Source organism: Zootoca vivipara, chromosome 13, assembly GCF_963506605.1.
Source record: "Zootoca vivipara chromosome 13, rZooViv1.1, whole genome shotgun sequence".
NCBI classification, from domain to species: domain Eukaryota; kingdom Metazoa; phylum Chordata; class Lepidosauria; order Squamata; family Lacertidae; genus Zootoca; species Zootoca vivipara.
The window spans coordinates 12,308,706-12,325,987 of NC_083288.1; the positions used below are offsets into that span (position 1 = coordinate 12,308,706).

The following is a 17,282-nucleotide window of genomic DNA, read 5'->3' on the forward strand; positions in this document are numbered from 1 at the left end:
GAGGGGGTGCTGAAAAGTCGTAACGCGACCTGGGAATTCAAAATATATTTTGGTTAAATTAATATAGTTTTGTTTTGTTTGGTAAGTAAGATGTGTGTAAAAATGGCATAGAAATCATTTTTTAAAATCAAGCACTTGCCGTTATTGTATTTATTAATTATTTATCTAGCATTACCTAACCCTTTTAGAAGGTAAAATTAAAATTCTTTCATTTTCCAATAGCGGTTTGCGTGCTTCCTCATCAAACATACTTAACAAGCTAAATGTTGGCCAGATCACAAAAATAATAGGAGATTTGGATTCCTCACAACCAAAAACGTATTGTTAAGACGCCTCACTGAAGAAATTTGCACAAATTAAGCTTCGCCCCCTAAAATGACACGTCCTACTCCTAAGGGCTAAACTTGACTTGCTCTTAAGTATGTAGCAGGCAGCAACAGTATAGGACTTGATTTTCCTTAACTAATTGTTGGGGGACAACTAATTGTTGTTCTCACAGAGGAAGGGATAGAATCCCCACCCCCCAAATCATGCGCTTGAGACTGAGTCCTGCATGCAGAAATCTAAATGGCAGAGAACTAAGCATTCCTGGGTAAGAATTACCGTTTTTCAGAGCCGTCCTTTGATTTAGCTGCCGAACGCTGAGAGCAGATCTGTTTGACAAGAAGAGGAAGAAGCGATTGTGACTGACTCAAGATTCTAACATTACTCAGAGGTGGGTAGAAGGAATGACTAGGGTGGCCAAGCAAGAGACTATTTTGTTGTCATGTCTATAATTATAATTGTTATTACTATTATTACTTATTCCATTTATAAGGTAAAGGGACCCCTGACCATTAGGTCCAGTCGTGACCGACTCTGGGGTTGCGGCACTCATCTCGCATCATTGGCTGAGGGAGCCGGCGTACAGCTTCCAGGTCATGTGGCCAGCATGACAAAGCCGCTTCTGGCAAACCAGAGCAGCACACGGAAACGCCGTTTACCTTCCCGCTGTAGCGGTTCCTATTTATCTACTTGCATTTTGATGTGCTTTCGAACTGCTAGGTTGGCAGGAGCTGGGACCAAGCAACGGGAGCTCACCCCGTCACAGGGATTCGAACCACCGACCTTCTGATCAGCAAGCCCTAGGCTCAGTGGTTTAACCACAGCGCCACCTGGGTCCCTATTCCATTTATATGCCACCCTTTATCCAAAGATCCCTGGGCAGTGTACAATATTAAGAACATAATTTAAGCAGCATAATAATAAAAACATAATACAGAGCATAATAATACAATAATCATAACAGTCTCTCTCTCTCTCTTCCCCTCCCCCCACAAATTTAACATGCTATAGATTATTTAATGACAAAGGCTGGGCTAAAAAAATGGGTTGGCCTGGCGTTTAAGACATGTAATGATGGTTACCAGGCAGGACTCTCTGGGGAGAGCATTCCACAGACGGGGAGCCAACACAGCAAAGGCTCCTTCTTACATTGTCACCCTCCGAACCTCTCAGGGAGGGGAGACACTGAGATGGGCCTCAGATAACAAGCGCAGGATCCTTTCTATTTAAAAGAATGGAGCTACAGCTCAAAGCTGCATGGATTCCCCTACTTCCTGTTGTGAAGGCGTTTGCTGCGCTCATTCTTTCTGTTCCTGGTCTTAGCCCTGACATAGAAACAGAAGACCCATTTCAGAAGAGAGATCTCTCTCTCTATCTCACTGTGCGGGGTGGGGGGTGGGGGGTGGGTAGGGATGGAGGAGGAAATTGATTCAGTGCACATTTAAATACAGTGCAAATTCACACTTTCTGAAATGGTTCATGAGCCAAAACAAAACTATGCTTCAAAATTCACAGTTATCTAAGTTTTGCAATGCAGTTCTCCAACCGAACTGTGTTTAGGGAGGGGGAAAAATGCATATATTGGGGGGATGTGGGCATAGAAATAAACACATTAGTGAAAACAACAAACAGAAATGCATTGTATTAACGGCAAAAATGTGCACATTAGCTGAAATTGCGTATACAAATATGTTTAACAAGAAAATTGCACTAAAATACTGATGATTTCTCATGCAGATCTATTTTTTAAAAAAATGTCACTAATTGCTGTAAAAAGTGGGAAAGCGCATTTAAGACTGGAAAAATGAGAAAAGAGCCTTTGTCCTTATGTGTAGCTCTGGCTTAAATTAAGGTGAAGAACAAGGTGTTATAACCAGCCGGGTGTTAGTCCTTCCACAGCAGCAGAATATAGTGTGTTTTGGGGATACAGTATATGATACCCATTCAAAGCAATGGAGTATATGGCAAGTTAAGAGATCAAAATAAGGATTTTTAAAACAAACAAACAAACAAACAACAAGAACAAGAACAACAACAACAACAGATTTTTAGCTTACCTCAATCAGGCAAATTACTGCAATGATAATCATTATCACAGCCGTCACTGAAATAGCTAGCAACAGCTTGTTGCCGTACCCATATTCTGGAATCCCCTGCCTCGCTATCTGCAAGATTGGACAAAATAAAATAAAATAAGGCAGTTGGATTTTTCTGTGTGTCTCTCCTCTCTTCAGCCACAAGCACTGTTTTGAGGGTGGTTTGCACTCATACAAACACATAAAGCTGCCCTATACTAGAATTAGATTTTGATCCATGAAGCCCAGCATACTCCTATTGAATCTGCCAACCAATGTCTTGGTTTTTTGCCTGGCGCAAGGTTTTTTGCTACTGCCACGGGGCTTCCCACTTCTTCCCCCTGAACACTCCCTGCATCATCCCCAAATCTCCTCTGGAGGGTCTGGAGAACACCCCCCCCCCCAAAAAAAACCAACAACAGCGGAGATCAGGGGAATGATTCCACCTGATAAGCACAAATCCTGGCACCGACGGAAGAATCAGAGGAGTGTGATGCAGAATTCCTCCCTATATCTGGGTTCTTCTGTATGCTAACCATATGGTTCACCACAAAGCTATGGGCCTTCTCAGAGGCAGCCAAGGGACCTCTGCACCCCGTCTACATCAATAATTTTTTCGCCTCTCCTTTCTACCTTATGAAGTGTGTTTAAAACGTAAGAACAAATCTTCCTAGAAACCTACACCAAATCAATCCCTGGAGTAAACAGACTGGGGGAGCACACCCAACTAAGCTGGACGTTGGCCCATGGGCGTACCCAGGATCAAAGCTAGGGGGGGCACACCAGCCACACACCCAGCCACGCCCCCCAGCCACCCAATTGGCTAGGTGGCAATGATGTGGCCAGGATCCCCCCAGGAGGCATGGTCAACGTCCACGCCCCGCAGAGGAAAGGGGGCCGTTTGCAAGGCAGCACATAGAGCCACCTGCGCTTGCACTCCTGCTTAGCCAGCTCCTTTAACGGCACGACAGCGGTGACTAAAATGAGGCAGCAGCAGCGAAGCTGCCTCCGTTGAAGGAAACCTGGACCTGGACCTGGGCTAACTTCAGCCCACACTCTTTCAAGTCACAGCGAGCTTTGCGCAAATGAGGTGCCGTGGAGCATTGTGGGACAGCACTTTCTGTGCTGTGCTCGCTGTGACTTGAAGGAGTGTGGGCTGAAGTTAGCCCAGGTCCAGGTCCAGGTTTCCCTTGACGGAGGCAGCTTTGCTGCCGCTGCTGCGTCTCTGCCTGTCCTCTCCAGCTGCCCTATGCTGGGTACGCCCATGCATTGGCCAACCTTCTGAGAGACCACTGGTAGGCTCGCCTACACTTGCCCCTTACCTCAGTGTTTGTGGGAATGTAACATAAGCAGTCAAGTACAACACTTCATGTTTGCCCAGAGTGGACATGCAGGGGGGGTGTTACTCCAGCCAGCAGGACTCCCTGCCACACCTGGTCTGGAGGATCCTCCCCCTGCGTGTGACCAGGTAGGGGGAGGATGGGCATGACCCTGGGAGACCCCATAAAAGGAGCTGGTCATGCAGCCATCTCTCTTTTGATGCTCTCTTCCATTGTGGCCACTGCTCCTGGTGCTGTCTGCTGGCTCCCTGCCAGCAGCACATGGACCCACCCTTACAAGGATGTAAGCCACACTGTGTCTGTCACTACAAGCTAAAGCCTGCCTTCAGGGATCATACTGTGAAATGAATGTGCGTAAACTTTTCATTACATATAAAGGAAGACTCTTGTGTCTTTATTCTTTTAGGAGGGAATCAAAGGGGTCTTCCCAGGAATATAGTCCAATCTGGGCATGCCAGATTGGATTGCTTAACTAAAGAGATTCAAACGAATCGGCAAACTAGCTTCTTGCTGTGTAAAACGGGGAATGAGCTCTGCTATATATATGACTCACTAGTGTGAGTTAGGAAGGATAATATTGAATCAATATGTCCTCTCCTACTATCCCCCACATTCCCACAGTCTTGTGCAACTTTGGACTGTAGTCTTCAGATTACAACTTCCATCAGCATAGCCAATGGCCAGGGATGATGGAATTTGTAACTCAACGACATCTGGAAAGCATGAGGTTGGCAGAAGCTGCCTTACCTCGTCGGAAGGTTTCCCCATTAACCTTGGGCTCAACGTGGTCTTGTTGGCTGCATTCTTGGCAGACCAAAGGTACGACTTCCACAAGGAGGTGGTCTCCTTGATGTTCTCTCTCTCGCTGAAGAGCTTCATGAGGAGGCCTGTCCTGGAGATGAGCTTAGCGCAAGCCAGCTGGATGGCGGGTTCTGTGCAGTCCATCTTCAAGATGCGGATCACGTGGGAGATGAGGTTCCTCACCGGCGCGTTTGGGATGAGCGGCTCCAGGCGCTTGTTCAGCTCCGCTTCAAAGAGGTCGCCCTGAAGCAAATAGTCATCCGGAGCTGGCAAGAGCTGAAGGCGCGGGGAAAACGTGGTCCTCTGCTCGTGGTGCTCCCAGTGCGTCTCTTGCGACAAGGTGATGTCAGGGGAGATCTCGTTCAAGGTTTCCGAGTCGTCGGGCGGGGGCTTGGATTTATCTTCTCCTTTCATCAGCTGGCTGAGCAGCTCCTCCTTCTTCAATATCTCGGACTCGAGGCGCTGCCGCAAAATTTCCTCCGACTTGTCTATGCTCTCTTCACGTGGAGGTGCAGCGGCAGGTTGAACCTCGACGGCAGGTTGAGCCTCGACGGCAGGCTGAGCCTCGACGGCAGGTTGAGTTTCGACGGCAGGCTGAGCCTCGACGGCAGGCTGAGCCTCGACGGGAGAACCTGGGTTAGATACCGGTACTACTTGCACCTCCTCCTGTCCTGCGCTGCTGGTTTTGTTGGGGTGCTTCAAGATAATCACTACCTTGCCTGTCATGTCTTCGGGATTTTCGTCCACCATGATGGAGGCGGTCAAGGGAGGGGAGTGGGTCGGGTACTGCCCGGCGGAGCGTTTCCGAGAGGAACCAAGCACTGCTCGGCGGAGTCGAGCCACACTTAGAGGCTCTGGACCCCCGGCTAGCTCCCTCCAGTTCCGAGGCCTAGCAGGGGAATCTGTGCCGCTTGGCTGTCCCGCACGCTGCATAGTGGACCCTGCAAATCCTCGCCTCTCTCTGCCAGCCCTGAGAAACGACTCCACCCACCTTGGGGTGCTCCCACGCCAAGTTTCTCTTTTCACCCTTCTTAGGTGCCTCCCCTTCCCTTGGGCAGCCCCTGCAGCTGGCTGTGCCATCGGAGGCCCCTCCTTCTGAGCCGGCTGTGGCCCGCCTTGACTCTCCCTTTCGTCTTCTGCAATTTTTTCCTTGAGCGCCACCTGCAGCAAGTTGGCCAGCAGGTACAGCTTCTTCAGCTCACTCTGGTCAGCCCACTTCACATCCAGGAGGTCCTCGCTTGTCAGCTTCTTGAAGCCCTTGACGGATTTGAAAAGGCTGGTGGGGAGTCGGTGGAAATTGAGTTCCAAACTAGACTTGCCCCCGGTGGCGGTGGCCGAGAGCGTCAGAGTCAGGTTGGCGCGGTAAGACTTCTCGGGCATAATGTTCAGGGTGCTGCCGCTATCGTTCTGCTTCCTGGCTTCCAACACCTTTATGACATCTTCTTGCATCTTGCTCATCGCCTTCTCTTTCTCTGCTCAGAGAAAGAAGAACAAGGAAAGAACAATAGAGTTGTCCGATGTCTAGAGCAGTGAGCTTCAGGAAGGGAAATGGGACAAATACATTGAAATCACATGGCTTCCCTTCAAGGAATCCTGAGAACTTTGAATTGTTCGGGGCTCCTGGGAATCGTAGTTCTGTAAAGGGTGAGCTACAGTTTCCAGGATTCTTGCTGGGGGGCAGGGAAAGCCATATTTTATACAGTGGAACCTCGGTTTATGAACACCTCGGTTTACGAATTTTCGGTTTACAAACGCCGCGGACCCATCTGGAACGGATTAATTCACTTTCCATTACTTTCAATGGGAAAGTTCGCTTCAGTTTATGAACGCTTCAGTTTATGAACAGACTTCCGGAACCAATTACACCCATGCTTCGGGTTAAGTACGCTTCAGGTTGAGTACTCCGCTGACCCGTCTGGAACGGATTAATCCACTTTCCATTACTTTCAATGGGAAAGTTCGCTTCAGTTTATGAACGCTTCAGTTGATGAACAGACTTTCGGAACCAATTGTGTTCATAAACCGAGGTACCACTGTAAATGTATGGTGTGAATGTGACCGTTCTGTCCAGTTTGGGCTGGATATGGGCCCAGTTGCAACCCTATACCCTTCTACCTGGGAGTAAGCCCCACTGAATTCAATGGGGCAAATGTGTGTGTATGTGGTTTCTCAGCCCTGTTGTTTTGGGTCAATGCTACTGCAAATCTAGCACCAGTTGCACGCCTGTGTTTTATCTGACCACCCTTTGTGTTAATTTCGTACAGGTTCTGTATTACTCTGAGCCTGTAAGCTTTTAAATAAACCGTTTATTTTCCAAGAAGTCGTCCTTCTTTTTCCCAGTTACCTTTTCCTTTAGAAGGTCAACCACGGCCGATTACAAATGTGGAGGAAGAGCCTAAATGCAGGATTCTGGGGGTAAAAAGATTGCACTTTGTGGATTTGTTTCGATTTTGGTGCCATTTTGAACACAGGCATTTCTGGCGTCATTTTTTAATATGTTCCATTTCCCAACATTTTCCTCCCTTAGGCTGGGGTGCTCACAATATCATTTAAGCACATTCTTCCCCTCAAAGAATTCTGGGTAGTGTGGTTTGCTCCTCACCCTTAACAAACAACAAGGCCCGGAATTCTTTGAGGGAACGATTGTGCTTCACATTTGCTTTAAAGGTACAGTGGTACCTCGGTTTTCGAACGTCTTGGAAGTCAAACGTTTCGGCTTTCAAAAGCCCAAAACCTGGAAGTAACTGTTTCGGTTTCCGATGCTTTTTGGAAGCTGAATGTGCCACGTGGCTTCCGTATTGAGTTTTCCAGATGTAAATACTTCTGGAAATGCATGCTTCGGTTTTCAAACGTTTCGGAAGTCGAATGGTCTTCCGGAATGGATTACAATAAAAAATGGAGGTATAGTGTCTACCCAGTCTTGGAGTGAAACTAAACAGACAGAAACAAACATTTAAAAAAAACAAAAAACCTACCACACAAAGTGAAGTTTGCGGCACATGTGTTGGCACAATCCAACTTGACCGACTCACACAAAAGTTCAATGTCATCCTGAATATGGCAGAGGCAACAGGCCATCTTCTTGGGCAAGATGCTGCAGATAGAAAAACGACAAACTTCTTTAGCCTCTTCTTGTTGCAATTTACCAGCAATCTGAGCAGAAAGATTCCATGTTGGGGATAAAAACCATACCACCTGCTAAGGCCCCCTTACCAGTGCCGGATGTACGTATAAGCTAAACAAGCTATAGCTTAGGGCCCCACTCTCTTGGGGGGCCCCAAAAAAATAAAGGAAAAAAAACTGGATGTGCGCTCATCTCGCTCTATAGGCCAAGGAGCCGGCGTTTGTCCGCAGACAGCTTCCAGGTCATGTGGCCAGCATGACTAAGCCGCTTCTGGTGAACCAGAGCAGTGCACGGAAACGATTTTACCCTCCAGCTGTAGCGGCACCTATTTATCTACTTGCACTTTGATGTGCTTTCGAACTGCTAGGTGGGCAGAAGCTGGGACCGAACAACGGGAGCTCACCCCGTCGCGGGGATTCGAACAGCCGACCTTCTGATCGGCAAGCCCTAGGCTCTGTGGTTTAGACCACAGTGCCACCCAGGGCCGTCTTAACGATATCCAGCACCATGGTGCAAAGCTCCCTCCGGCACCCCCGTTCCCCAGAGTTTTTTAGGGAGGACGGCGCTGCCGGCGGGGCTGGAGGAGGCGGGCAGCAGCTGGAGGGCAGCTCCTCTGGCGGGGAAGAGGTGGAGGCTGGCCGCTTCGTGCCGCGGTGGCCACAGCAGATGGAGGCTCTGGGCATGGGGCTGCTTCGGTGCAGCATGGCGGAGGTGGGCGAGGGCAGTGAGCTGATGCCAAAATCATTATATACACTAGATTTTGCAAGCAATCTAACCTTCCCCAAAGCCTGCAGTCAGTAAAAAAAAAAAATGATGGTTTGGGATAAGCAGCTCAAATACATTTTGGTTGTTTCCCCACCCCAAATTTATTCTGGTTGCAAAATCAGGCTTAGCTCTTGCTCCACAGTTATGCCCCCAGCTAGGAGAAGGAAACTGGGACTTAAAAGAAAAACCTATTCCAGATTCTGCGTTGCGGCATTTTCCATGTACGAGATTCCAGTGGCTGAGGCCAAGTGCAGAGATTGGAAACCCTCTCCATGGACACATTCACATGGGGATGGTAATGCGTAACTTGAAACGCAGATGGCGGCAACTTCCTGCCACAGTGAGGAATGCCCTTTATCCATCTGGCCACCCGCGTCCCTCAACACAAAAACACAAAACACAAAAACAGTGACAATTTGTTGTTGACAAAGGACAGCTGGACATATAAAGGGCCCCATTACCTTCAGTAGCTTAGGGCCTCCTCAAACCTAAACCCGGCCCTGCAGGGCCACAAAGGATAAAAATTAACCACATGGGGGACCACAAAGGGAAAAAATATACCATAATTTTCCATGTATAACACGCCCCCATGTATATTTTTGGGGACTCCAAATTGAGAAAAGGGGGGGGGGGAGATTGTATCCGTGTATAAGACGACCCACAGTTTTGAACGTAATTTTTAAATAAAAGAACCTAGTCTTATACATGGATAAGTACGGTAGGAAAGATAAGATTAGTTGCCATTTTCAGTTCTTCCTTCTCTCACTTGGACCTCAACAAAATAAAAGGGTCACACACGATACTTACAGAGTTTTCAGTTGCAGGCAAGTCCTGAGAAGGGCCTCCAATATCTTTGGGGTCACATCAGTGGCGCCAAGGTCCCTAGAAAAACAACGCAAGAGTCTTTGCTGTGCTAAACGCCAAGGCATACCAAGAGATATAAAAGATGGAGCACCTTGTGTAGAGGGTTTAATAAAGCTCACTGGGCGACCTCAGTCTGGTCAATTATGTCTTAGACTAGACTGGCCTACTCGACAGGGTTGTTGAGAGGATGAAATGGCATTAACCCCATGCCTGCTACCCCTCAGTTACTCAGAGAAAGGATGGGATGCAATTGTGAGAAGCGTCGAAAGGCCATCGTTTTCAGCTTCTACTGGGAAATAGGTTTGCTGCTTCTGAATTAGACACAGCTCCACATCATGCAGAATGGGAAAAGAGAGAGCCAGGGGCTCAGTCCTTGCCACCTATCGGACAACACTAAAGACAAGACTGCCTCAAAGCACATGCAGAGTTCATTTCTGTCCCTATGCATCTGGGTGTGGAGAGGAAAACATTCTGATAAAGTTGGTGGCTTTGAAGCAAGCTTGAGCCCTCAACTCAGCCTGGCCCCGGAGTCATGCTTTCAGGTACTTACAGGAACTTCAGCGAGGGCAGTTTGTAAAAACGGGCATCTTCAATGACCGTTAGCGGATTATGGTTGAGAACCCTGCAGAAAAACCAGGGAAAGGGAACAACAACAACAACAACAACAATAATAATAATAATAATAATTTATTATTTATACCCCGCCCATCTGGCCGGGTTCCCCCAGCTACTCTGGGCGGCTTCCAACAAAATACTAAAATACAAAAATCCATCAAACATTAAAAGCTTCTCTAAACAGGGCTGCCTTGAGATGCCTTCTAAAGGTCTGGTAATTGTTATTCTCTTCGACCTCTGGTGGGAGAGCGTTCCACAGGGTGGGTGCCACTACCGAGAAGGCCCTCTGCCTGGTTCCCTGTAACTTGGCTTCTGGTAGCGAGGGAACCGCCAGAAGGCCCTCGGCGCTGGACCTCAGTGTCCGGGCAGAACGATGGGGGAGGAGACGCTCCTTCAGGTATACTGGACCAAGGCCAATTAGGGCTTTAAAGGTCAGCACCAACACTTTGAATTGTGCTCAGAAACATACTGGGAGCCAATGTAGGTCTTTCAGGACCGGTGTTGTGTGGTCTCGGCGGCCACTCCCAGTCACCAGTCTAGCTGCCGCATTCTGGATTCGTTGTAGTTTCCGGGTCACCTTCAACTAGTTGTTGTTACCAGATTAAAAAGCAAACAAAGCCAGCCGCTTAAAAATACCAGGCCAGATCAAGGCTGTTTTGCTGCCTCAAAACAGGTGAACTGCACAGAGCAGTAGTCTGTCATTAGAGATACTGTGAAATTCTAAAGCATTAAAGAGAGATTATGGGGCTCAACTCTGTGTGGAAATATAGAAGCCATTCATCATCATCATCAATTGTTGTTATTGTAATTTTATTATTTATACCCCACCCACCTGGCTGAGTTTCCCCAGGCACTCTGGGTGGCATACAGCACATATAAAAACTTCAGACCTTCCAAGTGTCCCTATTTCCCAGCAACAGCCCTAGATTTACAGAAGCCATCCTGGTTTCTGATTTGATCCCGGAATGGCATGGTTTTGTTTAGGATGTCTCTATTTTCGTTGAAGATGTGTTGGAAGGTATGGTAAGTCATCCCTATTTTCATCAGAGAAGTATTGGAGGGTAATGGAATTATCCCATATTATTATTAGGGACCCAGGTGGCGCTGTGGTTAAACCACTGAGCCTAGGGCTTGCTGATCAGAAGGTCGGCGGTTCGAATCCCTGTGACGGGGTGAGCTCCCGTTGCTCCGTCCCAGCTCCTGCCAACCTAGCAGTTCGAAAGCATGTCAAAATGCAAGTAGATAAATAGGAACCGCTACAGCGGGAAGGTAAACGGCGTTTCCATGTGCTGCTCTGGTTTGCCAGAAGCGGCTTTGTCATGCTGGCCACATGACCTGGAAGCTATACGCCGGCTCCCTCGGCCAATAATGCGAGATGAGCACGCAACCCCAGAGTCGGTCACGACTGGACCTAATGGTCAGGGGTCCCTTTACCTTTACCTTTAATGGAATTATGCGACCCTCAAAGTTATACAACCTTTAGAAGACATCTGGAGGCAGCCCTGTATAGGGAAGGTGGTTGTTGTTGTTTTTTTTAAAAAATGTTTTATTCTGTTTTTATACATCCTGGAAGCCATAAGTGTCATCTGGTGGGGGGGGGGCTGGGTGCCTTGGCACCCACAAAATTTCCACCTTGGGGAGAAATGCCACTGCCTCCATGCTCCCCACCCAAGCCCTTGCTGGGAGTCCAACAATTTTACCTGGAGGTTCACTAAGCCCTGAATTAGCATACCCTGCAACATTTCTCTGACAAAAATAGGGGGAGAAGTGGGTGGCACTGTGGGTTAAACCACAGAGCCTAAGGCTTGCCGATCAGAAGGTCGGCGGTTCAAATCCCCGCGACGGGGTGAGCTTCCGTTGTTCGGTCCCTGCTCCTGCCCACCTAGCAGTTCGAAAGCACGTCAAAGTGCAAGTAGATAAATGGGTACCGCTCCAAGTGGGAAGGTAAACGGCGTTTCCATGCGCCTCTCTGGTTCACCAGAAGCGGCTTAGTCATGCTGGCCACATGACCCGGAAGCTGTCTGCGGACAAACATCAGCTCCCTCGGCCAGTAAAGCGAGATGAGCGCCGCAACCCCAGAGTTGTCCACGACTGGACTTAACTGTCCTTTACCCTTTACCTTTATTCCATAAAAACAGGCTTATGTAAATCTGGGACTGGAAAATAGGGACACTTGGAGGGCCAGCCCTACACCAACCCTGGTATCGTGATTTTTCCTTTTAGGAGGAGAAAAACACGGGGGTTAAAGCAATTTCAAAGCTCTTGCTTCTGATATAAACACTTTTTTTGTGTGTTGACCCTGAATATATGTCCTCTGAAGGGCTCTGGTTACCCCGTGACAAGAAAGCGGTTCTCTGCACATTCTCAGGGGCCCTTTCTTTATTACCACTGCATTCTACATCTTGCAGGGCCAAGGGCTACAATTCAAAACTATTGTTGAGGGCTGAAGAAAGGTCAAAGGTCAAGCAGAGTACGTTCAGCGTTACCCTAAAGGCATTAATTGCTGACACACCATTTGGGGTCGTGTGCGAGGGTGGATCTACACACACAGGAAACACATGCTTTAAATAAGCCAGAAATCAAATCGTTATAGGGGGGAACGGTATAGAAAATTGTGTAGAATTTCTTTTATCTTCTGGCGCCATCTGGTGTTGCATGCTTATAACTCATTCAAAACAGTGTTTCCTCACTAATGTAGCTCAGGCCCTAGGCTGGCTGCTCTCAAGCAAGCCCTTGCGGGTTTTGATTTCACTTACATCTTGAGCAAAAACTGCATTCCGTGCCAGGCCTCAAACGCCCCTTGTGTGATCCGCCCAATAATGTTGCCGCTGAGATTTCTGGGAAGGGAAATAAAAGCAATCGGACTTTGCATTTGTACAAACACAAGCTCTCCCTCCCCCCCCCAATCCTTGTCCAATAGTGGATATCAATTCTCTTTTAATTTTTTTATATATAAAAAAAATAGACTTTATTAAGATTTTAAGATTAAAATACAATCAATACATACTCGGAGATCGCAGTCATACCAAATGTAAGTTCATATATACAAAATCATATAAATCATAATATACAAAATCATATAAATAATAATATACAAAATCATATAAATCATAATATACAAAATCATATAAATTATATAATAATAAAAAGAAAAGAAAAAAGAAAGAATATATTCCAAAACCTAGGAAGAAAAGAAAGAGAAAAGAGGAGAAAAAAGGAAAAAGAATAAAAAGGGAATGGGAGGGGGGGGGGATGAAAGCCATTCCATCTCTGCTGCTCACCCACTCCCAGCAAACACCATTTTATGCCCCTAACAACTTACATAAATTGCAGAAATGGGACAGGTTCAAAGGCGTTTTTCTCAATGAAGTGGATTTTATTGCACGACAAGTCCCTGTTTAAGACAGCACACGGAGCTTATCAAACGAGAGACTATAAGAAAGACATGTCCATCCCATGGTTTCTGCTTTTAACATTTATTTATTTTTGCCTGATGCTTTTGGTCTAGTTTAGCCAGTGGAATCTGCATAGAATGTGGCATATAGCAAAATGTACTTATACAGTTGTTCTTCCATGGACCCATCCTTGCAGCTTGACTCATGTTTATGACATCACCGTAATAGTATTAGCCATGACAGCTAAATGGAACCTCCAGGAATAAAGGCAGTATACCTTGAAATATCAAATGTTAAGGACAAACCTTGGGAGAAGACCGTCACCTTCAGGCTCTGCTTATTAGCGTTCTGGAGGTATGTATCTGGCCACTTATATGTCAAGATGCTTGCCTAAACAGATCTCTTTACGAGTTGGGAGATAGATGTGGCAAAGCAATGCAGGCTATTTACTTTTCCACATGCCAACCTGATTTTGTCATTTGGATCCTCTTCTTTTTAATCTTTCTCCACAAATCTGAAAACTGGATGTATTTCTGATCTCTGATAGGACATTTCAGATTTTGAAATTTCTAGCACCGCAAATTCAGTTTCACAAGAATTCAAAATTGAACAGATTCATATGCTTTGATTGAATCATAGAATCATAGAGTTGGAAGAGACCACAAGGGTCATCCAGTCCAACCCCCTGCCAAGCAGGAAACACCATCAAAGCATTCTTGACATATGCCTGTCAAGCCTCTGCTTAAAGACCTCCAAAGAAGGAGACTCCACCACACTCCTTGGTAGCAAATTCCACTGCCGAACAGCTCTTACTGTCAGGAAGTTCTTCCTAATGTTTAGGTGGAATCTTCTTTGAATCCATTTGAATCCATTGCTCCGTGTCTGCTTCTCTGGAGCAGCAGAAAACAACCTTTCACCCTCCTCCATTGGCTCAAGGCATGGCTAAAAAACGGAATATACTAAATTCCATTGCAAGCCTGCTGTTTGGCTGCCATTTCCGAGTAAGCCTAGGTGAATATCAGACTCATACCCTCCCCTCTGCTCCTTCAGCAAAGCCTTTAAGAATGTGGAATCTTTTGTTTCTGTTTTTGCTTAGCTGCAGCTTGCCATTTTGCCCAGACCAAGATAATTTGTGGTTAATGTTAGTTATGGCTTGTTTGCAATACATCAGTGGGTCTGTGTGAATGCATGTTAAAACAGAAAGTTGGTGTTTTGGGCCCACTCATGGCTGGCTGTGGGCAGGATTTCTGCATTTGCAGGAGTTAGACTAGAAATTAGGGTTGCCATACATCAGGAATTTCCCGGACATAGCCTGAATATCTCATTTGGAAACAGTGTCCAGGAGGAAAATCTGGATGTATGTCAACCCATGTCGGAAGTCTAGATTTTGGCAAATTTGCTTAAAAATAGCTGGAAAACTTGTTTTTCTTTTCCCTTCAGATTTTGCAACAACTTTGGTCAAAAAAAAAGCTCAAGAAATTTTGTGTCTGGATTTTCACTTTTTGAAATATGGCAACCCTACACTAGACGATTCTTGAGGTCCCTTCCAAATCTATGCTTTTCCTGCCCAGACACACGAGGGAAAGATCTCTTTGTCATTTGTATATTCAATTTTTGAAATTCTTATTTTGATGTTGAAATTTGACGCCAGCAGAAAGTGTTCCTCAACTTTTGAAAGTTTTGTGCGTTGGATTAGCCTTTTTGGAAATCCACATGTTGGCGTAATAAAAACACGAATTCAGAAACTTCTGCCATGTGGTTATGACTTGGCTTCTGAACAAGAGGTATGGAATCAATCTCGTTTGGAATTCCGACTTGGATGAAAACAGCAAGGTTAAAAATCGCAGCCCTACCAAGTCAAAATGTTACCTGCCACCACTGATGAAGCTCTGAATGTCATGGAGATGGAACATTATATTACTTCCATAAGAAAGGTGGCATGCTGAGACTAAAAAGCAGGCATCCCCAAACTGCGGCCCTCCAGATGTTTTGGCCTACAACTCCCATGATCCCTAGCTAACAGGACCAGTGGTCAGGGATGATGGGAATTGTAGTCCAAAACATCTGGAGGGCCAAAGTTTGGGAATGCCTGCTATAAAGCCAATAAATTACTGCAACCAGACGCAGAAACTTACAGGTGAGTAAGGGAAAGCAAGCCATCCAGAGAGGTATTCAGAAGTCTGCTCAGGCTGTTGCTCTTGAGGACCCTGGAGAAGCGGAGACAAGATCACAGCCATGTTTTCTGCCTTAACCAGAACGGGCATAACCAAAGCACAGTCCGTCTGCACTTGCAGAACTCAGGCTCAGCTGCAGCCACAAGTAACCTGCCATGCATAGCAACTGGCTCCAGGTGGAGACTCGCACCCACCTCCTGCACACACCCAGCGGGTCAAAAAAACGGCTTGAATCACTTTCATAATGGAGATGCAAAGCCACTTTCATGGAAGCTGCCTACAGAGGTGGATCTCCATCCTCGGACTGGAGCCAGATTTCCCCAGTCCTAATATGCACATTTGCAAAATTCGGGAAAGCGTGAATTCAGGAATCATAGAATCATAGAGTTGGAAGAGACCCCAAGGGCCATCCAGTCCAACCCCCTGCCAAGCAGGAAACACCATCAAAGCATTCTTGACATATGGCTGTCAAGCCTCTGCTTAAAGACCTCCAAAGGAGGAGACTCCACCACACTCCTTGGCAGCAAATTCCACTGCCGAACAGCTCTTACTGTCAGGAAGTTCTTCCTAATGTTTAGGTGGAATCTTCTTTCTTGTAGTTTGAAGATTCCACCTAAACATTAGGAAGAACTTCAGAAGTCTGCTCAGGCTGTTGCTCTTGAGGACCCCTGGAGAGGTGGAGGCTGGGATGTGGTTTAGTTCACTCGCTGATTGTTTCAGAAAGTACAGATTAGGTAGTTTTGCCTTTAAATGCCAACCGAACTGAATTTCTTCTCCATTCCTAGCCCCTTACTCACCCCTGGATTAAGATGCTCTGTGTTGCCCCTGCTTTCAAAAGTTGTGTCAATCTATTTGTCATGTTTGGGGATTTCTGAGTACAGTATTCTGGCAAAGGAAGCAATGTTCTTAGCTGGGAGCTTTCTACCACCTCGGGGTTAGACAAATGTATATTTATTAACTCACGAAACTTCTGCAGACATGCAAAGGACCCTGTCCCAACAATCCCAAGTTTTCAAATTGATTTGCAGCATAACTGAGCTTCGTTTAGCTAGATCAATCTCTTTTGCCTTGACCTAGCCCGCTCAGGCCACATTCATACCACACATTTAAAGGACCATGATCTCACTTTAAACAATCATGGCTTCCCCCAAAGTATTGTGGGAACTATAGTTTGTTAAGGGTGCTGAGGGTTGTTGGGAGATCCCTATTCCCCTCACAGAACTGCAGTTCCCAGAGTAGTATATCAATCCCTCTCCACAGGGAGAACAGCTTGGTGAGGGGAATAGGAATCTCCTAACAATTCTCACCACCAGGGCCAGCCCACCCATGAGGCGAGGTGAGGAGATTGCCTCGGGCAGCAGGATCCACGGGGGCAGCAGACCCCAAAGTAGATCTTTATTCTCACACTCCCGTTCCTGGTGTAGATTTTCATTCACCCCTTCTTCCCTAGCTGGGAGCGGATTGCCATTTTATGGTTCGCCTCAGGTGCCCAAATGTCTTGGACTGGCCCCGTTCAGCACCTCTAGCAAACGACAGCTCCCAGAATTGTTTGGGGGAAGCCATGACTGTTTTAAAGTGGGATCATAGTGCCTTCTTTAAATGTATAATTTGAATGTGGCCTTAGTCATCGGTCAACTGCCAATAACCAATAACCAAAAACCACCATGACTGAAACTGGCCAAAACCAAGGGCAGGGTAAGTACTCACTGATGACTCTAAATATTAGAGAATACTCACAAGTACTCAGCCCAAGGATAGGCCCTCCACACCTGTTTCCCAATGGAAGAAATCGCATTATCAGTGAA

The 17,282-nt window shown here is 46.6% G+C and overlaps 1 protein-coding gene across 1 annotated transcript in view; it reads right to left on the bottom strand.

The window, feature by feature from the left end:
• The window catches only part of LRRC37A (leucine rich repeat containing 37A), a 32,551-nt gene extending 15,269 nt beyond the window's left edge, over positions 1–17,282 (bottom strand). Inside the window, exons 1-10 of the mRNA XM_035137105.2 lie at positions 17,215–17,282; positions 15,439–15,510; positions 13,231–13,302; positions 12,665–12,745; positions 9,844–9,915; positions 9,237–9,311; positions 7,516–7,634; positions 4,487–6,012; positions 2,382–2,489; positions 604–653 (exon numbers count right to left, since the gene is read on the bottom strand). Coding sequence (XP_034992996.2) covers positions 604–653; positions 2,382–2,489; positions 4,487–6,012; positions 7,516–7,634; positions 9,237–9,311; positions 9,844–9,915; positions 12,665–12,684 — 1,970 coding nt within the window. The 5' untranslated portion in view covers positions 12,685–12,745; positions 13,231–13,302; positions 15,439–15,510; positions 17,215–17,282. The remainder of the gene's footprint in view (positions 1–603; positions 654–2,381; positions 2,490–4,486; positions 6,013–7,515; positions 7,635–9,236; positions 9,312–9,843; positions 9,916–12,664; positions 12,746–13,230; positions 13,303–15,438; positions 15,511–17,214) is intronic.